The sequence below is a fragment of the Budorcas taxicolor genome, chromosome 12 (assembly GCF_023091745.1).
Source record: "Budorcas taxicolor isolate Tak-1 chromosome 12, Takin1.1, whole genome shotgun sequence".
In the NCBI taxonomy this organism is placed as follows: domain Eukaryota; kingdom Metazoa; phylum Chordata; class Mammalia; order Artiodactyla; family Bovidae; genus Budorcas; species Budorcas taxicolor.
In genome coordinates, this window is record NC_068921.1 from 77,823,188 (window position 1) to 77,851,062 (window position 27,875).

General features: G+C 44.6%; 1 protein-coding gene across 1 annotated transcript in view; it reads right to left on the reverse strand.

Moving 5' to 3' along the window:
• NALCN (sodium leak channel, non-selective) overlaps nucleotides 1-27,875 on the reverse strand; it is a 283,373-nt gene that overhangs the window by 39,560 nt on the left and 215,938 nt on the right. Inside the window, exons 18-26 of the mRNA XM_052650063.1 lie at nucleotides 14,465-14,566; nucleotides 13,987-14,056; nucleotides 9,094-9,185; nucleotides 8,866-8,988; nucleotides 5,892-5,948; nucleotides 5,548-5,668; nucleotides 5,320-5,451; nucleotides 4,052-4,219; nucleotides 2,204-2,308 (exon numbers count right to left, since the gene is read on the reverse strand). Coding sequence (XP_052506023.1) covers nucleotides 2,204-2,308; nucleotides 4,052-4,219; nucleotides 5,320-5,451; nucleotides 5,548-5,668; nucleotides 5,892-5,948; nucleotides 8,866-8,988; nucleotides 9,094-9,185; nucleotides 13,987-14,056; nucleotides 14,465-14,566 — 970 coding nt within the window. The remainder of the gene's footprint in view (nucleotides 1-2,203; nucleotides 2,309-4,051; nucleotides 4,220-5,319; nucleotides 5,452-5,547; nucleotides 5,669-5,891; nucleotides 5,949-8,865; nucleotides 8,989-9,093; nucleotides 9,186-13,986; nucleotides 14,057-14,464; nucleotides 14,567-27,875) is intronic.

Genomic DNA, 27,875 nt, shown 5'->3' on the forward strand with positions numbered 1-27,875 from the left:
AGGGTGGACCTAAAATAACCCTGCCTTCCTTACATGAGCCCGTGGACTAATGCATCAGCTCATTATTACTGCCTTCGTTTAGCCTGTTTGGTACACCATGACCTTTTCACCATGTTTCTTTTAGGTCTTCTCATGTTTGTCAAAGTTCCCAGAACCTCTGGGGAGTGGATTTAAACGAAGCAGAAACCTTGTGAAACAACTTAAGGTCTGCCTGACCTTAGCCTGTCTCTTCTGCTACGCCTCTTCCTGAAAATCTCGTTAACATGACTGATAACATATCTGGACAAAGATGTTACCTGTATCTTATAACGATTTGAGAGCTATTAAGCTTTATGATCGCTGTTTACTTGCTAAGTTGTGTCCGACTCTTTGCAACCCCATGGACTGCATCAAGCCAGGCTTCCCTGTCCTGCACTATCTCCCAGAGTTTGCTCAAACTCATGTCCATTGAGTCAGTGATGCCATTCAACCATATCATCCTCTGTTGCCCTCTTCTTCTCCTGCCCTCAGTCCTTCCCAGAATCAGGGTCTTTTTCAATAAGTCATCTCTTTGAAACAGGTGGCCAATGTATTGCAGCTTCAGCTTCAGCATCAGTCCTTCCAATGGATATTCAGGGTTGATTTCCTTTAGGATTGATTGGCTTGATCTCCTTGCTGTCCAAGGGACTCTAATAAGTCTTCTCCAACACCACAGTTTGAAGGCATCAATTCAGTGCTCAGCCTTGTTTATTGTCCAGCTCTCACATCTGTACATGACTACTGGAAAAACCATAGCTTTGACCATATGGACCTTTGTTGGCAAAATGATGTCTCTGCTTTATAAGGTGCTGTTTAGGTTTGTCATAGCTTTTCTTCCAAGGAGCAAGCATCTTTTAATTTCATGGCTGAGAGTCAGTAAGCTTTATAATCAGAAGTCTCAAAATGTAACAGTGGTTATAGTAATATAAAATCTATATTAGATAGCCATATTTGCTGGAAATATGGAAATAAGTAGTACAGTCAGCTCTGATAGCACATTTTAATGGACTTAAGGCATTATTTTACCTAGATGGAAGAGGGAATACTCTTGCTAGTTTATACATCAGCAGAACTGGGTTCACTCCATTAACCTACTTGTAACAGCTGGCAGGATTCTAAGAGAATGGGACAGAGGGCCGTGCAGCAGAGATTGGCTAATTATTAACCAAACTCTACCCTCTTGTCTACAGAATACACCACTCAAGTACACACCATAGGTTCCCTTCAGCCCAGGGAGGCTACACCTTTTCCAGTGGGACATGGGGAGCAGGGAAGTCAGAGGTGCTACTCCCAGGCTCTGCCCATTGTCCTCCGAGAGATGGTTTTCTGTTCCTAACTGCCAGCTACACAGAGAAGTCTTTGAAGACGGCAAAGGGTGGGGACACAGGACAGAAGAAACATGAGACCTGGCATCGTCATCCGGAGGGCAGCTGTCTGAATTATTCAACATGCAACACATCCATTTCATTACGTTCAGCTACTGACATACGGGGGCTGTTCCAGCTTTCTCCCAGAACATCGGCCAAGGAAAGAGAAAGAAACGAGTAGAGGGAATTCTCTGGCAGTCCAGCGGTTAAGACTCAGTGCTTCCACTGCTGGAGGCCCAGGTTCAACCCCTGGTTGGTGATAAGGCTCCACAAGCCTTGTGTCAAGGCCAAAAAAGAAAAGAGCAGAGTCAAGAGCATTCAACCTTGGGTCTTAGTTGTTTTCATGGGGGAGACTGTGGGAAGCAAAGAGATAATGCGGGGTCCTAACTTCCTCATGGAGGAATGGATAAGTCATAAGAGAGGGCCTGGAAGTCAAACTTTGCCTTTTATATTGGGGGAGGGGGTTGCTGTTTGCTAATATGAGTGTCAGGTCACTGCAGAGGCAGGATTCAGTTAGGGAAGAACTAAAGGAAAGTTTTCACATGGAATCTGGGGTGTCTACACCAAAGACATCAATAGTGGCTGGACTCTGGAATAGGTGAGGAGAGTAGGATTGAGAGTCGGATTGAGGAGGACGCACTTGAGATGCGTTTTCATCTTATAAACCTTTACCCACCAGAAGAGACACACCTCTGCAAAGGGAGTCCATGGAAAGAGTATCCTTAGAGTTCTGTTCTCATGGGAGCCTCTGCACATGGTTACCCAGGGATGGTAAACGTCCCGGATTTTCATCCCCAAAGACAGAAAGGACATCTTACCCTTCTAATAATGTTTGGATCATTGCATTTGGCCAGTTTTCCAGCAAAAAGTTGAACTCCAAAACTTGCAAAAACGAGCATTAAGGTCAGCAAGAGAATGGAGACCTGAAAGAAATGGGTGAGATAGCAAATCTCTTCATAATATGTTTATAAAACGATAGGTTTGGTTTGAGCACTGATACGAACAGGACTTTACAGAAAACATGGGACAATATTCAGTCTTTGGATGTTATCTTTTAATGTCTCCCCCACAGGTCATTCAATTAACCTGACTGTAACGTTAACAAGAGGAAATTAACAGGTTTGGCATTTTTAGGATAAAAACACATGACTTTCACATAAGAACACAGGCTAAGGTGTTTTTGATATGAGTTGGACCATTCTGATTTTGAAATCAACACGTTGCTTTATTTTATTGAATGGAACAAAGGAAAAACGAAATAATTCTTGTTTTCCCCATTTCCTCAAAATGGGTTCATATGTCTGCTAGCAGAGCCTAAGTAGAGGGACTGTGGCTTCGCTTTCTTGGGGGCCCCAGAGCTGAGGGCGTGCGAAGGTCCCGCACACAGAGGGTGTGAGATCACACATTCTTGAACAGCAAATCTGGTGGTTGGCTGCCGCGCCCTCTGCTGGATGACTGTTTTGGTCTCAGCAGAGAAAGAGGCAAACATAGCGAACACGCCACTCATCTGCGCTGGCTGAATCATCCAAACAGATCTCTTAAAGATACCAAAATTACGCAGAGCCGTTCTCTGGATCAAGACTCAAACAGACCATTCGCTAAACTCTATCAGGGTTGAAAGATGCACGCACGCTTGCTGTCAGGAAAATTCACTGCGCTATTTGGTTTTCCCTCAGTTCCAGCTGTGGGAAAAGCCACAGTGTCATGGTTATAGTGCAAAAAACAAAACAAAATTGAATTTTAAATGCAGCTTTTGAAAAAATATTAGCATCTATTAATATCTGCCTGTAGGAACATAATAGCCTGTCTTTAAAATACCTTAGAATCAACCCAAACTACAGCTGTTCTCTCTCTATAGGTGTGTTTCTAGCAAGCAAGACACAACACAAGCTTATGTAAATCAATTTATGTTTTCCATGCACATGCAGACCTCAACATTAACGAAAAGAATCCTGTGTTCCCTCCCCTAGAAGGCAAAGCTTCTTCTTTAACAGACTGTGAGCAAAGAGGCTCTTCCTCATTGTTTTATCTGTGGTTCTACTCTTAAAAGACCCTAAATCAATTATTTGCTCAATTAAGAATTATATTTTTCTCCTCAGTCATATTTCTAAGTATTCATTACTGTATATTGAGGTTACTTAAAGCAAGGCACACCTGCATATTACAGTTTTGAAGAGTTGTTTTATGTTAGCATTCCAAAGATCAAGGTGAAATTTTGTGCTATATGAGTTTGGGGACACAGAAAATGAGATTATGAGCCCAGACCTGTGAACTCCTATTATCATTTGTGAAGTTGATGGTGTTGAATTTTCTTCTTAATTTCCAGATTTGGCAACTAAAACCCAGCGTAGAACTTAGGGTCAAGAGTTAGGAGTGGAAGTGTCAACAGTACTAGCTCTTTGGATTCTCCGTCCATTGTACTTTCCAGAGGGCTTCCCTTTAATTTACTATATAAATGTTGGCTGAATTAAATACACTAGTAAGCCAGAAGCATCCAGGTGTCAAGTCTTTGAATATGTGTTGTGTTTTTCTAGTACCTTTATAATCTTCTGTCAGTAAACAAAATGTTAGACTGAACCCTGATGAGCAAGCCTCACTTCATCCCTTCATTTGCTACAGTAAGAGCTGGACTCTGTGACCAGAAGCAAAGGGTGACTGTAACATACCAGAAAAATTTCCTTAAAGCCGCTGAAAAGTTCTCGAACAACCTTCCTCATCTGAGGCACCAGCTTGAATATGCGCAGTGGTCGCAGGCAGCGGAGAACCAGTAAGAGCTGAGCTCCAGACTCCGCAGGCACGTTTTGGGGCATCCAACAAAGAAATATCAAGCTCACCTGGAGGGAAAAAAAATAACCTCCAGAATTTATGCAATTTATCCTCTATTATCTACGTTTACTGTGAGCTAACTGGCCACAAGTTTCCTTTAGCAGAGATTTCATGGGTCACGTAGGACAAGCATTCACTGGATGTAACTCAGCTCTGTGGACTCGATCCAGACCTGTGAGCAGCCCCTAAAGAAGTCATCAGGTGTTTGCAGGAATGAAATAGGGGTCCCCACACCCACGGTGTGGGGACACAGGTACCTCCTGCCCCTTCTTTTAACATATGCACTGGAGGCTCCATAGACATCAGCAGGATAGAAATTCCTTTCATCAAGGATACTAAACCTCACACTTGACTGAATACTTACTATTTTGTTAATGATCTAAAAGTGCTACATGCTAACAGTGATAATTTTGTTTGTTGTGTTGCAAGAGACATTGATTTCATGCCTTCTCGGACAAACAGAAAGATAGAAATTTCTCACAGTCCTCTACTGTGGTTTTCCCATTTAGTTTTTTGGGAGATGGCTCCACTGCATGGCATGTGGGATCTTAGTTCCTTGACCAGGGATGGAACCCATGCCCCCCTGGAGTGGAAGTGCTGAGTCTTAAGCAACTGGACTGCCAGGGAATTCCGCCCCCTCCCCCAGTTAGTTTAAACAGACACTTGAATGGTTACCCTCTCTGGCCTGGTATTTTATTTTATTCCTGGTGTTGGAATTGGAAGAGTGGTCCAACCATACTCTATTAATTTTCAGTGATAAGAGACTCATTGATCAATTACATGATGTAGTTATTTTTTAGTATAGGTGGCATAAGAATTGTGGCATGCAAACTAGATTTGATATCTTAGACATCATTAATGCATGTCTTTTGCGTACATGAATGTAGTTGATGTATCTGAACGATATCCATGAATATTTTTAATGCTTTTTATTTAGATTTTTACATGGAAGCCATTTATCTGCCTCTAATAGACTGTGACTCTACTTAAGAACTCAGTCATGGCAGCTGAACCTCTGTGACTCACGTATCTCACTCTTGTACCAAGAAATGAAGGCAATTTGACAAAATCATTCCATTTTGTATTTAGGAATTAACCGAAGACTTACAAGATATATAAATATGTCCATTACGCCACCAAAGTCCCTGATGACAGCAGTCGGAGTGAAAAATAGGCCATCTGCCATAATCTTCAGATTAAGCTCAATGCTCATGAATATCACAAACACATACTCGGCAATCTGAAATGGTCAGAAGGCAGTCTGGTCACCATGAATGCAAAAATCGTAGGTCAGCGTTTCTCCACTGAGCTGAGAGGTGAGATACGGCAGCAGTACCTGCAAAGTAGGTGTGTGCATCACTCTTCGAAAGGGGGATTCAAACATCATGGAGATGCAGGAGCAGATGGTTACGATGATCATGACCCAGTCCAGGTAAGTCACCAAGCCCAGTAAGTCACTGCCGAAGACCAAACAAAAGTGAGAAATGCAAATCCTCTGAAAAAAGTTGCTAAAAGTCATAGATGATGCTTCTGTGAGTCTAGAAACGTTGACTGGCATTTTAAAAATGAATCTCCAGCTGTCTATTTCATATCATGATATAGAAACAAAATAAAATTTTAAATGTTTATGGAGTTGTGGAACTTCAAATGTGCATGGAAAACAGAGTTTGTAATGCTTACTAAAGTTGATGGTACTTTGTATTTTTCACAGCTCCTGTGACCGGATCTGTTTTAGATCTGCAAGAGAGAACAAACACAGAAATTCTGCCAAGAGCATGCGTGTTACAACTTGGCTTGTAGCATGCATAAACATCTCATCTACCTAAGCTCTCTCTCAAATCCTCTACAAAATGTCTCTTACATATATGTTAACTGCATGTGACTTTGGAAGGCAGAGAACACTAGATGGAAGAAAAATCAGAGGAGTTTCAGAGGTTGGTTTGCTGTTCAGTCACTAGGTTGTGTCTGACTCTTTGCAACCTCATGCCTCATGGATGGCAGCACACTAGGCTTCCCTGTCCTGCACCATGCTCAAACTCACATCCATGGAGCCGGTGATGCCATCCAGCCAGCTTATCCTCTGTCGACCCTTCTCCTTTTGCCTTCAATCTTTCCCAGCATCAGAGTCTTTCCCAACGAGTCAGCTTTTCACACCAGGTGGCCAAAGTATTGGAGCTTCAGCTTCAGCATCAATCCTTCCAATGAATATTCAGGGTTGATTTCCTTTAGGATGGACTGGCTTGATTTCCTTGCTGTCCAAGGGACTCAACAATTTTCTCTAGCACCACGGTTCGAAGGCATCAAATCGTCGGTGTTCAGCATCGAAGATGCTTTACAGTCAAATCTTCTTTATGGTCCAACTCAAGTTTATGCTTTTCAGAATGCTTGATTTTAGGATTCTTGACTCCACTCAACAATTTCTGACTAGGATATTACAAAATCAACTTTTGACCTCCATTTAAAAGTAGTCAAACTCTTTGCCTTAGTAGATCAAGGATGTTCCTCATAATTATTTAATTAATTATCCAAGAATTAAGTAGAACTCTTCACTTTGTATTTCACTGTGATCTTGCTGAGTAATTTATATAGAATTTCTTGGGGGTGTGATTTATAATTTTTACTTCCAGGAAGCCCATGAGCAGTCTTTGGTGAAACTCCTCCCCCTCTGTGTGTGTGTTTCTAGTTACAGTAAAATCTTTCTGGGGCCACTGGAGGTGCGTTGCTGACATAAGAGAATTAGAGCACGGGACACAAAGTGGAGAATCCGCAATTAGACGTAAACATGGAAGCAACCAACGGGATAATTCCAGATGAAAAACCCACTTTAGGAACAGATCAAATCAACCCTACACTGTCAGTTTCTTTCTACTTAGTGAAAATTCAAGAGTTTTCAATCATTACTACTAAGGTGCTTTTAACTGTGAAGGTCTTTCTAGAATAGCAGGAAGAACATAGACTGGTGGTCAGAGAGGGTCACGCCATAGCTGATGTTCCTGGGCAAAGCCCTCAGCCTCAGCTACATGCCTCCTCTGCTGGGAGGGGGCACAAATGAGCCCCAGTGGCTCCTGAGGTCTCCTCCAGCTCTGCGGGGTTTAGCTTCCTGTTGCTGCTGTTCACTCAGTCGTGTCCGACTCATGTGCCTCCATGGACTGCAGCCTGCCAGGCTTCTCTGTCCGTGGGATTCTTCAGGTGAGAATACCGGAGTGGATTGCCATGCCCTCCTCCAGGAGATCTTCCCAACCCAGGGATCGAACCCAGACCTCCTGCACTGCAGGTGATTCTTTACCACTGAGCCACCAGGGAAGCCGTTCATGAGTTTCCTAGGGCCGCTGGGGCAAAGCACCGCAGGCTGAGCGGCTTAGACAGCAGAAACTTCTCCCAGTTCTGGAGGCGGACACCTGGGTTGAAGGTATTGGACGGTTGCTTCCTTCGGAGGCTGTGAGGGAGGAATCTGCTCCAGCCTCTCTCCTTGGCCTGAAGACGGCCGTCCCCTCCCTGTGTCTTCATGTCGTCCCTCCCCTAGAGCAATCTGTGTCCCGATCTCCTCATCTTATAAGGATGCCAGTCTTATCAGCTTAGGGCCACCTGAATGACCTCATTTTAATCTAAATACCTCTGTAAAGTCCTTCTCTCCAAGCAAGGTCACATTCCGAAGGCTTCAACATTTGAGTTTCTTTGGACGAGGGTGACACAATTTAGTCCACTATGCTACTAATAATGGCATCAGGGAAGGTCCAGCTACTGAACGGAAAGTTTTCACACTTTCTCGGACTTCGCTGGTGGTCCAGTGGTTAAGACTTCGCCTTCCAATGCAGGGGGTGCAGGTTCCATCCCTGGTCGAGAAGTCAAGATCCCATGTGCTTCATGCTCGAAACACCAGAACATAAAGCAGAAGTAACGCTGTAACAAGTTCAAGAAAGACTTTTAAAAGATCTGCATTAAAAACATTAAAAAAATTTTTTTAACACTTTTTCCAGGATTCAAAATGTCCTCTGGATGTTTACGTAAAGTTATCCATGACAAGACTCTCACTTCCTCCATTGGCTGCTTGCTAAACTTGGCTTAGCTTGTCCCAAATGCACTGTCCTGTGGGCTGACCACTCTAACAGCCTCCCACACAACTTCTTCCACAAAGGGAGGTCCGGGGACCCTGGCCAGTGGGTTTTCTCATAATAGTCGGTAATGGAAGCCCTAGTCAGCTTGATCTCTATTTTGTCATGCATAGAATCTCTATTATTCTAGAATGAAGGTATTTTGACTGCAAAGAAACGACAAGTCTAAAAGAAGACATGGGCAGTGACCTTCGCTGTGTCATTCCATCTCCCCTTGTTTGAGTGCTTCCAAAATAAAATATGGACTTAACCATTGGCATGCAAACATTTTGGGTGTCCCTGGAACAAGTAGCAGTGGCTGTGAAGTGCTTCGTAACCATGCGTTTTGTATAAATGTTAACTACGTGCAACCGTTGTTTGTTTTCCACCCGGTCGGCCGCTCAGCCCGGAGGAGCAGCGTGATTAATTAGCCCACGGTTTGTTTGGTGACCCCATTAGGACGACACGATCCTTCTTCCTGAGATGACAACTCCCCCCCCCCACCCAACACTGCTGTTTGCCTGATTTGGGGCCAAGCCCCTGGCTGCCATGGAGTCACTTACACGTTGAAGCGAGCCCGGACCACCACGCGGCAGAAGTTCCTGAACCTGTGCTCTCGCCCCACGATGAACAGGGGCTTGTCGAAGTAGGGGTGGTTCTCTCTCAGCTCCTCTTCCTGCACCTTCCTGTTCAGGGAAATGCACAGTTTGGGGGCGAGGGTGGGTGTCAGGCTAGGGCAGGTCTGCCCTCCCCAAACGGGAGCCACAAGGCACTATCCCACCCCGCTGTACCTTTTCATTTCTGCTTGCTCCTTTTTCTCCTGGATCATCTTTATCTCACTGTCTTCTCTTTGGGCATTTCTGTATCTCACCGTGTTGGAATGCTAGAAAGAAAATAAAATGGGGCACATGGACGTGGGACAGTTTTCTGAGGGTCCCTTCTAAAGATGATCTTTTTTTAAAGAAATGGAAAGGAGTATCACTCTGTTGATTTTAATGGCCTTCCCTGGTGGCTCAGATGGTAAAGAATTGGCCTGCAATGCAGGAGACCTGGGCTCAGTCCCTGGGTCGGGAAGATCCCCTGGAGAAGGGAATGGCTACCCACTTTGTAGATTTTAATGGCTAGAGTCATCTTATTTTTTTTTTCCACAAAAGGGCATATTTTTCTAATAAGAACATTTATTGAGAACCTGTTATTTGCCAGGCACTGTTGCAGTGCTGTAGATATGGCCAAAAGCGGGGTGGCGGGGGCGGGGGGGGGGGGGGCGGAAATGACACAATCCCTGTTCTTAAGGGGTTACTCTTTTCGGCGGGGAGAGATTAATAATTAAATCAAAATAAGTGAGAATATTAGAAAACGTTTAGTGCTAAAGAGAAAAACAAATATTGTATATTAACGCATGTACACTGGATCTGGAAAAATGGGACAGATGAACCTCTTTCCAGGGCAGGAATGGACAGGAAGACGTAGAGAAGGGATGGGTGGGCACGGCAGTGGGGGTGGGATGAACTGGGAGGTTGGAACTGACATATATACACGACCACGTGTAAAACAGATAGTGGGAAGCTGCTGTATGGCACAGGGAGCTGAGCTCAGTGGTCTGTGGGGACCCAGATGGGTAGGACGGGGGGTGGGGGTGGGAAGGAGCTCCGAGAGGGGGATCCATGTGTCTGTATAGCTGGTTCACTTTGTTGCACAGCAGAAACTAACACAACATTGTAAAGTAACTATCAGTTCAGTTCAGTTCAGTCGCTCAGTTGTGCCGGACTCTTTGCGACCCCATGAATCACAGCACGCCAGGCCTCCCTGTCCATCACCAACTCCCGGAGTTCACTCAGACTCAGGTCCATGGAGTCAGTGATGCCATCCAGCCATCTCATCCTTGGTCATCCCCTTCTCCTCCTGCCCCCAATCCCTCCCAGCATCAGAGTCTTTTCCAATGAGTCAACTCTTTGCATCAGGTGGCCAAAGTACTGGAGTTTCAGCTTTAGCATCATTCCCTCCAAAGAACACCCAGGGTTGATCTCCTTCAGGATGGACTGGTTGGATCTCCTTGCAGTCCAAGGGACTCTCAAGAGTCTTCTCCAACACCACAGTTCAAAAGCATCAATTCTTCGGCACTCATCTTTCCTCACAGTCCAACCCTCACGTCCATACATGACCACTGGAAAAACCATAGCCTTGACTAGACAGACCTTTGTTGGCAAAGTAATGTCTCTGCTTTATGCTATCTAGGTTGGTCATAAGTTTTCTTCCAAGGAGTAAGCGTCTTTTCATTTCATGGCTGCAGTCACCATCTACCCCAACTTAAAAAAATTAAAATAAAAAACAAAAGAAACAAAGGGGGATTAAGAGCACAAGAAGGTCATAGCAGACCTTGGTAAGGAGCTGTTGTTATCTGAGCAAAAATGAGGAGGAGGCAGGGCACTGGACATCTTCCGAGATGTGCGCTTTTGGGGAGAGGTGGGTCTGTGTGTTCACACATGGATCAGACAGGATGCAGTGTTGGTCGAGGAAACAGAATAGGAGGAGCTGAGGCCAGCAGGACAGCAGACGCTGGGTTATTAGGATCCCGACCCTGGTTTTTACTTTGTAGAAGATGGAGAACCATTGTTCAACTAACTCGATTGACTATATAGAAAAGTATTCCTTGGACTTAACTTCTGTATCCCTTATCATCAGAATAAGTGACAGATAAAACTCTCTTGTTTTAAATGGCTTCTATTCTGGAGGAAAAGACACTGGGAGAGATTTGTAGAACCCAGTGACCTTCTGCTATAAAGACGGGGCATAGATTTTTGTTATCTGTCTATGTAGAAAATACAATAAAAAATCTCTGAAGACGAAATAAGCCTCTGGAATGGAGACTATTCAAATAGGGACTTCTGTGTGTATTTTTTTAAACACACCTCTTCAAAGGCATGTTCTAATTTGATGCTTAAGTAGACCACTGATTTCCATTGTGTCTCACCGAAGGAAAGTGCTTTGAAGTAGTGTTGCCTTTCAACTCTCTTCATGTAACAGGTCTGACCTCCAAATTAAAAGGCCATGTGTTGGATCTTATCATAATTCAACATGGAGAATATGGTGGATCACATCAGAGCTGGAGCTGTAAAACCATGGTGTCAACAGATGTTTGCGCCAATTAGAAGCATGCACGTGGGCTAGTGGCAACATCATGGGTTCCCACCATCAGCTTCCTGCATCCGCAGTGTTGCCTGGAACACTTAACCAGGAGAGTGTATTCAACTAACACAGCAGATGGACTGTGCTGAAAACTCTAGAAACTCTTCAGAGGTAAGGGGTAAAGTGGTTAAAAAAAAAAGGCAAAACCAAAAAAATCCAAAGCCTTGCTAAGCTTCTCTCACTTTTTCAGATGCTCTCCTTGACTCTGGACATTCAAGACTCTGCCTTCTTAGCCAAGCTATCCAGACTCAACACCTATGCCTTAATCAGGGCTTCACTAATGATCAGTATTTAACCAGTCCTTTCCAGCCCTCTCATGGCAATCTTGGCATGGTCCAGCTGCTGTTGACTCTAACCCACAGGTTAGACTTCCACCTCCTTGGGTCTCCTTGGGCTTCCACGTGGCTTGTTCCTTCACCTCCTCTGGGTCCCTGGGCTAATGCAGTGAAACCCACCTCTCTAATGTTCCTTGCCCCCAAATCTCCACCTTTGATTTCTTTACACTATTTTACTCTTCTTTGTAATACAGAGCAAATCTGTCTCAGCAGTGATGATGGAAACTAGATAAAAATCACTCCCAGAAAGGATTATACATTTGTTCGCTCACTGATTGTTTGTCTCTTTTACTAGGATGTAAGCTTCTGCAGGGCAGGAATTCTTTCTTTTTTTTTTTTAATTTGTTTAATTGGAGGATGACTGCTTTATGGTGTGGTGTTGCTCTTTCCTATATAACGATGTGGATTGGCTGTAAGTATATGTATCCCATCCCTCTTGAATCTCCATCTCACCCACCCCATCCTACCCCTGTAGGTCATCACAGAGCAGCAAGCTGAACTCTCTCTGCTATAAAGCAACTTTCCACTAGCTGTCTCTTTTACACATGGTCCAAAGAGTCAAAGCTATGATTTTCCAGTAGTCATGCACAGATGTGAGAGTGGGACCATAAAGAAGGCTGAGTGCCGAAGAACTGATGCTTTTGAACCATGGTGTTGGAGAAGACTCCTGAGAGTCCCTTGGACTGCAAGGAGATCCAACCAGTCCATCCTAAAGGAAATCAGTCCTGACTATTCATTGGAAGGACTGATGCTGAAACTCCAGTACTTTGGAGTGAAGAGCCGACTCACTGAAAAAGACCTTGATGCTGGGAAAGATTGAAGGTGAAAGGAGAAGAGGGGGACAGAAGATGAGATGGTTAGGTAGCATCACTGACTCAACGGACATGAATTTGAGCAAACTTCGGGAGATAGTGAAGGACAGAAGAGCTTGGCGTGCTGCAGTCCATGGGGTCATAAGGAGCTGGAGATGACTCAACAACAATAGCGATTCAACAGCAATAGGTGTACATATGTCAATGCGACTTTCTGAACTCGCCCCACCCTCGCGTTTCCCGCTGTGTGCCCTGGTCCATTCTCTACGTCTGCATCTCCATTCTTACTGCAGAGACTCTGTCTTGTTTCCCTGCTACTTCTCCCTAGAGCAGGAACTGACAAATCATAAATACTTGATAAATATTGATATTTATTGAGTCAGTTAATAAATAAATGAGTGACCTAGAAAAGCAAAGAAATTCCTGGGAAAGTCTTATGAAGTCTTTGACAGAAAAATTCACCTAGAAACAGAATTTTCTTTCCTAGTATGCTAACCCTGGAATGACAGACACTGGGTCTAGATTTTAGGATATTTGGAAATTAGCAAAATATCTAAAGTTAATGATGTGACTCATTCCCATAAAATGCTTTAAATGTCTTTAATTTCAGTCAAATGCAAATGATATTTCACGTTTGCACTATACTATCTAAACAAAAGGACTTCTCTGGTGGCTCAGCAGCAGATAATTCACCTGCCAATGCAGGAGACACAGGTTTGAAGCCTGGGTCAGGAAGATCCCTTGGAGAAGGAAACAGCAGCCCACTCCAGTCTTCTTGTTTGGGAAATCACATGGACAGAGGAGCCTGGTGGGCAACAGTCCATGGGGTCACAAAGAGTCAGACACAACTCAGGGACTAGACAATAAAACAGTCTAACAAAGATATATGTATTGTAGGACGTCTGGACTTTTCTACAGTTCAGTCAGCCAGTTCAGTCGCTCAGTCATGTCAGACTCTTTGTGACCCCATGAACTGCAGCACGCCAGGCTTCCCTGTCCATCACCAACTCCTGGAGTTGCTAAAACTCATGTCCATTGTGTCGGTGATACCATCCAACCCTCTCATCCTCTGTCATCCCCTTCTCCTCCTGCCTTCAGTCTTTCCCAGCATCAGAGTCTGTACCAATGAGTCAGTTCTTTGCATCAGGTAGCCAAAATATTGTACAGTTAGTGGTCACTTTTCTGTACCTGGCCATTTAATTTGCTGGCTAAATTTCCTGATTCCTTCTAGTATGAAGTCTTGAGGAGATATGACAATGTGACAGAAGGAACCAAGTGCTGCAATTGTCTAAGCAATCATTAAAGATATTTTCACAATCAAGCTTTCCAAATCCAAAGTGTTAGAACTTACATCTTGAGTCAGAGTTTCAAGAGATTTCCCCCTGCTGATCCTTTGGCTGTTTGATCCGTGTCTTAATGACCTAAAACAAGCACAACCAACTGATCAATACATCTTGAGACCAAATGTGGATTCTTACGCAATGATTATTAAAAAAAAAAAAAAAAGGCCCTGATAGCATCATGCATGTTTATTTCTTTTTAGAGCAAAAGCTTTAGGTCTAACCACCTGCCTTTGATTCCATCGAACAAAATTCAGAATTTTTCCTTCTGATCTTAAAAGTGAGAGTGTGGTCATCAACAAGGAAGAGGTGTTTGAACTATTTTTTGATTGTTTGAATCTGACTGTGAGTTTCATGACTATTGTCGTCAACAAACAGAACTCAGTTCTTCATCCATGCCTGCCTCCTGACCAGGGCTGTGCACAGGAGATGCTTCCCCTAGAACTCTGGTCCTTGCTTTCTCTGCAGCCTCGTCTCCCTGTTATTTACCTGCGCTCTTGGCGGATGTGGTGTTGCACGCTAAGAATTGACCTTTCCTTTGCCGGCTGCCCCTCAAATGATCCGCTCAGCATGCGCTGTCGAGTGCAAGCTCTAGAGAAAAAAAAGGAGCCCCAGATAAATGCCTCATTCATACATTTGGGATGAATAATGCATAACTGCTCATTACCCTTCTTATTTTTAAGGAAACACCAATGATAAGACAAAATACGGCACACGACACATCGTCAAAAAGGTAAATGAGCTTTAGGTTCTGTGTCAAGAGCACTTTCAGAACAGAATGGTCATAAGCACAAGAAAGTGCTGAAAAACAAATAGACCCCTCCGCCCCCCCGCAAATAGGAGAGCCTCTAGTGAGATTCTGTAAGCTGTAGGGCCAGCCTTCCCCTGGGTACCCTGGGTGTTGGTTTTCAATTTAGACAGGGAGGTTTCTAATGAAAGCCCCTAGGGAAAGACTTGTCCAACCCAGGTTCCTGGGCTGATGGAATATATGTTTCGAGGAGATTTTGCAGAATGCTAGGAAAGAAGAAAGTGAAAAGTTAGAGGCAAAAAAGTAATGGAAAGGACAAGTAATTAAAACTGGAATAAATACCTAGAGAAACGTCAGCTTTAAAGCCTGTGGCTTATAGGTGACCACTTTCTTTGCAGTCACAAAACTCTGAAGGCTTTTAAAAACATGTTCTCTTTAAACCATAACCAGGCCTGTGTTAATTTCAGATTTGCTAATGAATGAAGGCAATTGGGGGATAACACCTGTGAGGTAGATTCCGAGAGAAAACATTGCTTCTCCAGGAAGCTCTGTCCAACTGGAAAAGACAGGAAGTCCCTTGATATAGTAGTAGAGTGGAAAAAAAATAATTCCAGGGTTAAGAGACCTGGTTCCAAGGTGACGCTGTCATCAATGAGTTGAGTGACCTTTGGGCTTAATTTCATCACCCCAGAAGTGAGGAAAAGACCTTGATGTTGAAGAAAACTCATAGACTTAAAATGCAGTGGTTTTGTAACAGGCAAATCTTATGACACCACGGGTATTCAAACCAGAACCCACAGACTTCTGGCACTGCTTTCCAGAACACGGTCGGATTTATGGTTCCCAAAGTGAATTTCCAGAGAAGCTTTGAATCACATCATTCCTGTCCATCTTGGAGTTAAGATCTTTGAGAAAAAGACCTATGTCTATGCAGCATACTTAAAATAGCATTTTTCATGATACCGTGTGTATCTTCAAGTACTTAAAAACCACTTTTGATGCCAGTGAAGATAACTGTGATGAATACAATTGCTATGAGAAGCAATACACATGTAATGAATGTAAATGCATTACAGGAAATAAGGCTCCCAAATCACTCTTCTTAGCTTAATCAATTACATAGACCACTTCGAGATGGAATTAAAATTTTATTGAACACCCAAAGAAATATAGAGACGATGCTTATTTCTGGGTTTCCCAGGTGGTACTGGTGGTAAAGAACCCATCTGCCAGTGCAGGAGAAATAAGGGACCTGGGTTCGATCCCTGGGTTGGGAGGATCCCCTGGAGGAGGGCATGGCAACCCACTCCAGTATTCTTTCCTGGAGAATCCCATGGAGAGAGGAGCCTGGCAGGCTACAGTCCATGGCGTCGCAAAGAGTCAGACACGACTAAAACAACTTAGCACACACATGTGGTTATTTCCAGGACTCGAATGAGGTCAAGAGGAAGATGCATTTGTAAGTTCAGCTGAGTTGATAAAGGTATAGGATGATTTCATATTATGTATATTAAGAATTATTTTTTTGGATAAAGGCCTGAAAATCATGACGGCATTGTGAAAAATATCTACCTGGAGAACGGTGTGATTCCGGCATATACAGGACCCTGTCATTCGTGTAAACCATCAAGCCTTAACCTTCAACCACTTTCTTAGTTAACTTTTATTTTTCATCCCAAGGCTCTCCTCTAAAGTGGCTGAGACCTATAGGTCTTAGATATACAACACATACAACTTGATTATAAAATACCCTTCTGCGTTGGCTGTCCTTGATGTCTGAAATACGTAGAATGTAACTGGCTTTAAGACGCCTGTGATTAAAAAAAAGAAAACTGCTGGGCCCAGTAGCCCAACCTGAAGATGCCTGGGCATCCTTGCTGGAGAAGAGTCAGGACCACAGCAGAGACCCCCTCCTCTGATTGAACAGGACAGGCAGGTCTCCATGGAGACAATCCCTCCCCCCAGGACATCTCCTCCTCCATCCCCTCCAACAGCATGGCTGAAGCAGTGGGGAGAAAGCGACTCCCCTTTTCCTCTCTGACTGATGACAAGCTCTCTCTTTCCTGCTGGATCTAGAGAATTCAGAAAAGAATACTCAAAAGGCTGGCGTTTCAGTCGTGCATGTGACATACAGCTTTGCAGTCCATAGGTGAATCTTTCATTTCTCTGTGATTTGCTCATCCAGGCTAGGGTCATGGGGCTGGTTTTTAGCTCTATCCTGCAATCAGGAAACCCGCGCTTAATCAGACTAAGAGGGCCACTTAAATGTAACATATGAAACCATTTGCTTTAATATCCTTTTCCTACCACTTCTTTCTATGTTATAAACACTGTTAGCCGGAAGGATTTCAAACTAGATACTGATGGGAAAAAAAAAAAAAAAAAGAAGAAGAGAATGCCCTGTAACTCTGGATCAGTTAAAACAGGTAACAAGGGACTTCAGAGCATCAGCCTCTGTGGTTTCCGGTTGCTGGGCAAGAGGGCTCTGCTAGTCGTCTTGCTCTCTGAGCACAGGCTGTTGACATTCCTCCTCCTTCCCCGGGGCTACAAGGTGCCTACAAGATCCAAGGAGAGTGAAATCAGGCAGATGGGCCCTTGTGTCTTGGTGATAATGGTCCCCTTTGGCATTTCAGGCCACCATCTGCCAGCCTCACACCCCAGCATCCCACCCCACCTCTAGTACCAAAACGAAGCTCAACAGCCTCCACCTCCATCCAGCAGTCAGTCCTCTTGTGGAGTCTTTTCTTAGACCAAATGTTCTGAAATCTCGTGCTTTCCCTTGAGGAGGTCCAGCATCTTTTGAACTAGGAAACTCTAGAGAGAAATCTAGGGTTTCTTTACTGAACACTGAGGGCCATATTCGTAGCAAATTCAGTTCAGTTCTGTTGCTCAGTCGTGTCCGACTCTTTGCGACCCCATGGATTGCAGCAAGCCAGGCTCCCCTGTCCATCACCAACTCCCGGAGCCTGCTCAAACTCACGTTCAATGAGTCAGTGACGCCATCCAACCATTTCATCCTCTGTCGCCCCCTTCTCCTCCTGCCTTCATTCTTTCCCGGCATCAGGGTCTTTTCCAATGAGTCAGTTTTTTGCATCAGGTGGCCAAAGTAAATTGGGTGAAGGCAAAATCTTTTGGACTTCCCAGGTGGTGCAGCGGTAAAGAATCTGCCTGACAGTGCAAGAGATGCAGGAGACACGGGTTCGATCCCTGGATCAGGAAGATCCCCTGGAGAAGGAACTGGCAACCCAGTCCATTATTCTTGCCTGGAAAATCCCATGGGCAGACAGAGCATGCTTCTCTCAGCCCCAGTGGTCACTGTCTGCCTGTGGGGCCCATGAGGGCAGTTACAGTCACAACTACTGAGCCTTCACTCTAGAGCCTGTGAGCTGCAACTACTCAGGTCCATGCCCTGGAGCCTGTGCTTTGAAACAAGAGAAGCCACTCCAGTGAGGAGCCTGCGAACCACAGTGAAGAGCAGCCCTGCTTGCTGCAACGAGAAAGCCTGTGCAGCAGGAAGACCCAGCTCAGTCAGAAATAAGTAAATAAAAAGTATATAAAAGAAGAAAATATATGGGAAAAACCTTATATACTGAGTTGGCCAAAAACTTCATTTGAATTTTTCCACAAAACGGAATGAACTTTTTGGACAACCCAATACAAAGCGACTAGATGCCCAAACCGGGTTCTTTGTGCATGACGCAAGAAACTCAGAGAGAAGGCTATGGATTTGGGGGAGAGAGGGGCTGCTGGGAACAAGGGCGTGGGGAAGGATGCCCTGACAACACCTGGGCTTTGAAGCAGGTGCAGCAAAGATGCAGCATTAGGATGTTTCTGCATAAATACAACAGCTTCACGCATAAGCCAATGTCACCATCTTTGATACACGTAAAATATTTTGTTATTCAAGAAAACAATAAGCTTGGTAGAAAAGTCACTGCCATCTGGCACAATCAGCTGCTACTAAGAGGTTACAGAGTTTCTAATGCAATGGGCCAAGGTTCACCCAAAAGTATGGTAAAAGCTTGCTTTACTATCTTTAAAAAGAAATACAATTTTGTTATGTGTAAGCATGGACTGTCATCCAAACTATGAACTACCAAATTGAGTTTCGACATGAATGTCATATAATTACAAACTCTGATATAAATGGGTTCTGATAAGTAACATCAAGTGAGAAATAAATATTTCACTGGGGTAAAAGTATGAAAGGATGATGTTCCATGTTCCTGTAGCCACGTTATTAACCAAGCTTGTTTAATGCTTACGGCATTTGGTCATTTAATGCTTACAGGATTAGTTACTTTCCTTACTAGACTGTGCATTTTTCACAGCCCATTTTATCACTCAAACTCATATTCCTAGAAGCAAAGTTCCTGGCACGTGAAGGGACTGATGGAAGACAGGGGGAGGTGGGGATGTACAGAGAGTAGAGATGAGTATGTGTGTGTGTGTGTGCACACGTGTGTGTAGTGGGGGAGGCAGGACCTAGAACTTGCTAGTCGCAGGTTCAGAGTAGCAAATCTACCCAGCAGTACAGAGGGGCTTCAAAGTTCTGCCTTTGCCTGGAGACTTAACGGAGAAGACGATTTGCAAAAACACACGGTTTAGGATCAAACACTTCTGACCTCAGCTTTTACGAGCTAAGGGACCTCAGGCAAGGGATGTGTCTTGTTTGAGTCTCCATGCCATATGTGTAAAATGTGGAGGCGAGAATACTGACTTTATAGGGAGCGGGAAGGACCAAGCAGGGTTATGAATATGCAAGTGCTTTGGGAACTCTGATGCTGGATTTAAATTTCAATTTCCGTTACCGACTCTTCTGTCTTGTCCTATGTCGCGGTTCATGCTGAAACATTTGATAGAGGGCAGAGGCGGAGGACAGTAACTCTGATGGACATCTGCGTTGGACGGTAAGTCTTTTCTCTTCTGACTGTGAATGGTGATGTACTCTCTGGACCAGAGTTGCAGCCTCTTAACCGATCTCCACAAACGTATTATTATCCCAGGCAAAGTGATGTCTGAGGTGACCATCCGTGGTGTGACGGTGGTCCCCACCTCCTGGCAATGCGGGGCAGGACCCTGTGGCCTTCCCCGCTGCCCATCCTCCACCTGTCTGTGGTCTGCGGAAAAACTTTAGCCAAGGAAGAAGCTTAATCAGAGAAGTGAGAACACGCAGAAACAAAGGGGAACAGTCCAAGGAGACCAAGTAGGAATAATTTAGTCATTAAGCACAGTCAAGCACCTTTAGTTCCTTCTCAGTGGCTGTAGATAATATCCTGAGCCATATCCTGTGAGTTGTCTTAGATACTGAAACCCTCGCCAGGCGGAGAAGTGAACGACAGCGTGACCAGACGGTAGCTGTGATGTGACTGCCTGTGTTCTCCATTGCTAAATCGTGTCCAAAAGCTGCCACAATTCTGAGAACCGGCCTCAAGAAATGCAAACAAACCGACCCTGGAACTGAAGATTAACAATTGAAACCAATCAACACGACGCTGCTCAGACCACCGATGACCGACTTCAAGATGCCCGTCAGGGATGACTGTGGCTGCTGTGTGGAGCCCCCTTCTTCTCTCTATAGAAGCTCGTGCCCCCTGATGTTGGTGTTGGGGAGGAATCAGCCTTTGGACAGAATCCACACCCACCCCCTACCCAGCTGCTGCCATCCAAAATAAAACAAACTCTCCTTTCCACCAACCTGCCCTCTATATTACCCTCCCAGGTGGCTCAGTGATAGAGAACCCATCTGCCAATTCAGAGGCTCAGGAGACGCAGGTTTGATCCCTGGGCTGGGAAGATTCCCTGGAGAAGAAGATGGCAATCCACTCCAGTATTCTTCCTGGGAAAGTCCAAAGTCAGACACGACTGAGCATGCACGCCCTCTGTATTGCCTTTTGAGTGGCGAGCAACCAGACTGCACTGTTGGTTACACTGGTTTCCCTGCCTTTGTGTAGCCCCTTGAGTGCAGGCAGGACTTAAGAGGCTTGCTTTTAATGAACAGAAGGCAGAAGGGATGGAAGAGGTCACCAGACACTTTGGTTCCCCCTTCTGCAGTCTCTCACTCCCTTGAGGAAGAAGGCAGCATGCTGAGAGCTGCTCTAAGGAAAGACCCCCCTCCTAAGAGATGAGGGGGCTCCCACCAAGAGCCCAGGAGGCACACAGCCTTCTTAACAACCGTGCAAGCGAGCTAGGAAGGGGATGCTCCCATTCCCCTCAAAATGCCTGCAGCTTTGCGAGAGACCCAGAGCCAGAGACCCCATGAAGCCATGCCTACGTTTTTAATTTTTATTTATTTTTCACTGAAGGATGATTGCTTTACAATACTGTATTGGTTTCAGAGGAAGGAGAGACACATATACCTGTGGCTGAGTCAAGCTGATACATGGCAGAAAGCAACACATGCCCAGCTTCTTGACCAAAGTTGTGAGTTCATCCACGTGCTGGTTAAATCACTAATTGTGGCGTAGTTTGCAACACAACAATAGGTAATGAATACCATTATCATCACTGCCTTAAAATCCTCAACATCCTATTGCTCCTCAGAGAAAGATGAAGACCCAAAGCTCAGCTTGACTTGCAAAGTCCTGTATGTCTGCCTCTGAGGGCCCCTCCAGGTCCCATCCTCCACCAGCAGGGACCTCGCTTTCCACATCGTTCTCCGTGGTCCTGCCGATCCTCATATGTGCCGGGCTCCAAAGAGCTCCAAGACAACCCGGCTGGTCACTGATGACTCCACCTTGTACATAGTAGGTGCTCAACAAACATTTGTTAAATGAACGAACCTTGACATCTGCAAAGATCAAATATTTTCATTTCTTTTTTGATCCTTTTATGCTCACAAAGCATGGAAATAATCACAAACAAAAGAGCAAGTGTTTGAACTGTGCGTTTGAAAGGGGACGTTAAATAATCTTAATTTGATCTCAAGTTAGAATACTACTAATCTTTTATTTATTTTTTAATCATTTACTTTTACTTTTTTTTTATTCATTGGGCTTCCTTGGTAGCTGAGACAGTAAAGTATCTGCCTGCAATGCAGGAGACCTGGGTTCAATCCCTGGGTTGGGAAGATCTCCTGGAGAAAGAAATGGCAACCCACTCCAGTACTCTTGCCTGGAAAATCCCATGGACAGAGGAGTCTCAGGCTACAATCCATGGGGTCACAAAGAGTTGGGCATGACTGAACGACTTCACTTTCACTTGAATACTACACCACGCAAGAAATGTGCTGCATGTCTATGATAGAGGAGACCCTGAGACGGGAATAAAAAATCAGACAGTGTTCCTTGCAAGTAGAAAGCTTATAAAGCTTTATCTATATTCTATGAAAAAGTTATTAAGAGAAACTTACAAACCATCACTGGGAACAAGGTCACTGTATACCGTGTCTTACAGCAATCTACGGCCAAATCAAAATAGTAAATAAGGGAGGAATTTGAGACTGTTACTCTTTTATCAACAAGAAATTAGATGCATCCATTGTTGAAGTTACTCAGGAAAAAACCCAGTCCGAAGGAAAAGTACTCGAAGATTCATTTCAATTCTATTTTGCCGCTTTACATTTTTCATAAGGATTTAGATGCCTTCTGGTCGCATGGAAGGAAGACAATGCTCAGGTGTTGAAGACACACACTGTGATCCCCAGGGACAGTCTGGCTCATCCAGGTTGGGGGGAGACCCTAAGAGTTGTGACATGAAGGTCTTCAATATCTTTCCTTTATCCCTTCATAATGGCAAGTCCTTGAAGCCCGGGTTCTTAGAAACTCCATTTTGTGGGCTTAAAATTAAAAACAAAACAAAACAAAACACTTGGTCAGCTTGCCTGGCTTCTGGTACTGGAAGGCACAAGGCTTCAAGGGTCTGGTGAAAAATAATGAAGCCTTTTGTCTTGTCTGAGTGAGGAAATTCTCCATTATGCAGGCATCTGTAATCCCTTTATCCCTGCTCCCTGGAGGAGAAGGACAGGGGGGCATGCTCCTTCTCCCAGCTGGGGTTAGCGTTCCGCCCTCTCTACCTTTGAAAGTAAAACAAGACTAGGACCCCTGATGATGACTCAAACGTGGGAATATTCTTCAGCAAACACGAACTCCCAGTTGCAAAAATATTACCCCTGGTTTCTTGCCAAGCCTTTGAAAAAAAAAATATGAAAGATTGACTCCCCCCCCCCCCCCCCGCCCTTCTCCGCCTTGCCTTTGTGCTGTGGAATTTCAATTACCCCTTATATGACAGCCATATATTTATATAAAATCTTTTATGGAGGTCGAGGGGAGAGAATTGTGTCTTAAGAAATTGTCTCTATTTTTCTTGACATGTCTCCATCTAAAATATTTTAAGACTGGCCCAAAGATGATGTTTCTAAGAGAGATCTTGGGGCTTTATTAGCCTTTAAACACCACGAGTTGTTTATAGAGACAGTAGCAGGGGGTCCTTGGTTTCTTTCTTAGCTGTCTCCACATCTTCTTTCTTAATGTTCCCGGACACGGGATGGGAAAAGTCTGTACGTTCTATAATGAAAGACAGAGGCCTGTGAGTCTTCAAATTATTTTCATACATTATAGAGAAGTTAAATTACTTGGTATTAAGTGTCCGGTATTAAATGTCATTACCATCTAAAGGCATGGCAATGTGACTTTGCAGAACGTTGAATTTGAGGGTCCCCTTGTAAAGTATTATCAGATGTGGTTAACGTAAGATAGTCACATCAAGAGACTTACTGGAAAAGTCCCTGATGGTGGGAAAGATTGAGGGCAGGAGGAGACGGGGGTGGCAGAGGATGAGATGGTTGGATGGCATCACCGACTCAATGGCGATGAGTTTGAACAAACTCTGGGAGACATTGGAGGACATCACAAGGAAGCCTGGCATGCTGCAGTCCATGGGGTCGTAAACAGGCGGACACAACTGAGTGGCTGAACGACAGCAACAACGTCCAGAGAGAATAGAGAGATAGTCCTTCAGGGGTGATGATGTAAAGCCATGGCTTCAGAACTTGGGAAGGGAACAGATGAGTGCTTCCTGGGAAGGACTCTCACCTGCCTCCACAGTGCTAAAGCTAATGGTGAGTGCCTCGCTCCTGGCCTCCGGCAATGAGAGAAGAGCTGCGTTTATAGGTTTATAGTTTATATCGTACTGAAGATCCAGCTCCTTAGTGAGTCAGCCCAGTCCTCAGGACGGCTCTTCAATAGCCGCAGAGAATCAGTTCCTTCCAATCTTGTGTTTTTCAAGAAAATGTTTTCATACGTAGACATGCAACTACACCGACAACCAGAACCTCACTGTTTTAGATTGAAAAACGAAAGAAGCCTTAAGTCTTCTCATACACAGGTACCATACGTGAGAAGGAAAATGACCTCTTGAGAAATCCATGCCTTTAGTGCATCTATTGAAATTCAGCAAATAAAATATCTGAAACCCCGTACCATTCACTGTGAGGTGAACCTTGCTGAGGATTCAGAAAAATGTCAACTGCTATGCAAAGGCTGAGCTTTTTAATAACAAAAATGAAATCTGCCAAATGTTGCATAAACCATTCAAACTGATTTTTCTAGAGATATGCATCTTCCTCTATTACTTGCTGCTTTACCCATCAATGATAGAACAGTAAAAGAAAAACCTAGTCAAAATATCTTCCCACATCTGTTGGGTAAAATTTAATAGTAGCTCTCCTAATCCATAGTATTAACACAATAATTTTGGGGGCTTATCTGAAAGTAATCTACAAATCATATACTATGTCAATGAAATATATTTTGATTACTACAAATCAGGTACTATCTAGAAAAACAGAATATATTATTTTACTATGTAAGGTGATGGATGTTACCTAGACTTCTTTGTGGTGATCATTTCATAGTATATACAAACCTCCTAGAATCACTATGCTGTACACCTGAAACTAATACATATGTTAATTATATCTGAAAACATTTTTCAAAGTTCAAGGAAAGGGGAGAAGGCAATGGCACCCCACTCCAGTACTCTTGCCTGGAAAATTCCATGGACGGAGGAGCCTGATAGGCTGCAGTCTATGGGGTGGCAAAGAGTCGGACATGACTGAGCTACTTCATTTTCACTTTCCACTTTCATGCATTGGAGAAGGAAATGGCAACCCACTCCAGTGTTCTTGCCTGGAGAATCCCATGGACAGAGGAGCCTGGTGGGCTGCCGTCTATGGGGTCACACAGAGTCAGACACGACTGAAGTGACTTAGCAGCAGCAGCAGCAAGGAAAGAAAGTTTAGTTGGTAAAAGCAAACAAAACAAGAATATATTGTTTCAATTAAGTTATATTTTGCTTCCTTGAAATTTTCACTATTTTATGTTTTATTCAAATGCATGCACCCACGGATTCTTTTTTAAAAAATTAACTAATTACTTTTCCTGGCTGCACCATATGGTATGCAGAAATTCCCCCATCAGGGATTGAACCCAAGCCCCTGAAGTGGAAGTGTGGAGTCTTAACTACTGGCCCACCAGGGAAGTCTCCCACATATCTTATTGCCTTAGTTTATTGTTCTCTGAATACAGCTAATTTCTACCCATTTACATAGTCTCTATATCTCCAAATGGTCTTCCAACCAGTCTACAAGTTTTTTAAGTACCAGGAAAATCTTCGTAAGGAAAGCCAATGGTTAGGCAGACTTAACAAAATCACAGATAAATATTTACAATAGTATTTAATACTTACATGAAATATTTGATTACTGTGTAATGGCAATTCTAATAGAGTCACACTAAAAGTCTATGTATTTCTAAACATAGTCAATACATTAATACATCTATTTAAAAAATCAGATAGTAATAATTTAATTTAATTTAATTAATAAAGGGTGCACTAATGCCCCATACTCTCTTTCCTGAAAACTTCAGGTTATTCTTGCTAACGATGGTTATAAGAATTTGCCGCGGTGTCGGCAGGCTGACCAGTCTCAGCCCGCTTCCTCTTGTCTGCGGGGTCTTCCTGGTGCACCGCACCCCTCAGGGGCTGGAGCAGGTCTCACTGAGCTCTGGCAGGTCTGGCCCCGGGTTCTGGGACGTGCACAGTCCTCGCATCCTCTCGGGGATGCTGTGCATGCCCTGTGAGCTGTGCCCAGGGCACGGAGCTGCACAGAACTCCCGTGACCTTACCCAGAAGTTGTGAACTCCTGGGCGAACAGATGAAATGATAATTTGAAAAGGAGAACATGCCATGGGAAAGGGATAAGAAATCGTGCTCTGCATCGCGAAGCGCTGTTAGACTCCCCGAGAATCTGCTCAGAGGACTGGCAGCTCCAGTCTAGACAAGACAAGGCAGAGGCGGATGAAGAGGCTCCTTGCCCTCTCCTCAACGCCCCTGCTTTCACAGCTAGCGAAGTGCACAGGGACAGGCGGACTTTGGAGGGAATCTTTGGGATTTAATTTGAATTTCTTCCTCTAAAAATTCCGTGATCTCCTCCATCGGTTCAAAATCAGGTTTGCCACCCCTTCCAGGGGAATAAAACTTAGATGCTCACATCCTAGGGAAGAGTCCAGATGTCAGTTAATCTCCCTTGGGGAGAGAGAGCTGGGAGAATAAGACCCTCAGAGATGCCAGTGGATCAAGAGAATACCTCAGCAAGCCCACGGCCCAGGAAGGACCTACCCCAGCTAAGCCCTCAACCATCCTGAAGTTATGGAGCGCCAACGCTGTGTGCACACGGAAGGTTCCAGGCACAAATTACAACCCCTGCAGAAGACGATGCCATGGTGTCCCAGCCCCAGTGGTCCCTGGTCTGCCCGTGGTGCCCATGTTGGCAGTCACACCTTCTGTTCAGCTGCTCCCTTGCCCAGGGCACCAGCCCCTCTGAACCAATGATCTCGATTAAATCCTGCTCACTGTCACTGTTCTGGCTGCCAAGCCCATCAGGCTCCACTTTACCAACACCTGAGGCCACCCCTAAACCTCTCTGTGGGATGCTGGTCTCCCTGTTTGACTAGGCTTCCTGCCAATGCCTCTGTAGGTGTCCCACTTCTGAGACAGGACTGTTTTATTTCCTGGCCCATCCAAGCAGAATGGAGACTTTCACAGCCTCCGTTTGGGCATTACAAAGATCACAGTTTCCCACGTCCAGGAGTTCCCGTTGGCTATTGGGGATGCTAACCTGGGCTGAGAAATCTGTTGTTAGTTTACAACTATATCCGACAATAAGCATCCAGCAAATGAATTAAACAAATGATCTGATGATACCCTAAAGATGTTAGCCAGTCTAGTAAAGCTTGCTGGTGGCAGTGGTTTGGTCACTAAATCATGTACAACTCTTGCAACCCCATGGACTGTGGCCTGCCAGGCTCTTCTGTCCATAGGATTTCCCAGGCAAGAATACAGGAGTAGGTTGCCATTCCCTTCTCCAGGGGATCTTCCTGACCCAGGGATTGAACCTAGATCTCCTGCATTGCAGGTGGATTCTCTACCAACTGAGCCACCAGGGAAGCTTCTCAACTGAGCTGCAGCAGTACACTGCTTCTAGCTGGGTAAGCAAGAACTTTGGGATCAACCTGGAAAAAGAGTACACTGATGTGTGAAACTCCAGTACTTTGGCCACCTCATGCGAAGAGCTGACTCATTGGAAAAGACTCTGATGCTGGGAGGGATTGGGGGCAGGAGGAGAAGGGGACGACAGAGGATGAGATGGCTGGATGGCATCACTGACTCAATGGACGTGAGTCTGAGTGAACTCCGGGAGTTGGTGATGGACAGGGAGGCCTGGCGTGCTGCGATTCATGGGGTCGCAAACAGTCGGACACGACTGAGCGACTGAACTGATGTGTCAAAAGCATTTTATGTTCCAGATCTGGCCTCTGCTGGACAACAGCGGACATTCTGCAGCAGGCCCTGGAGGATCAGCTTTGAAAGGTAGCTGTCAGTTGCTTGTCCCTCAGGGGCAACCGTGGGTCTTCCCTAACTTGTTGCCAATAATGGAAAATCACCTACAGATACCAGCTTGTTTAACCCTCTCCTATAAGTCAGCGGCTATAAATTTACAGACCTCATTTAAGAGATGAGAAAACAGAGGTGCAGAGACATAAGCAACTTGCCCAGTATCAGACATTCAGAAGGCATGGAGCCAGGATTCTTACTTATTTTGGCTACAGGGCTGCTGAGTAAGAACTTGATACACATGCTCAGGTAATCCTA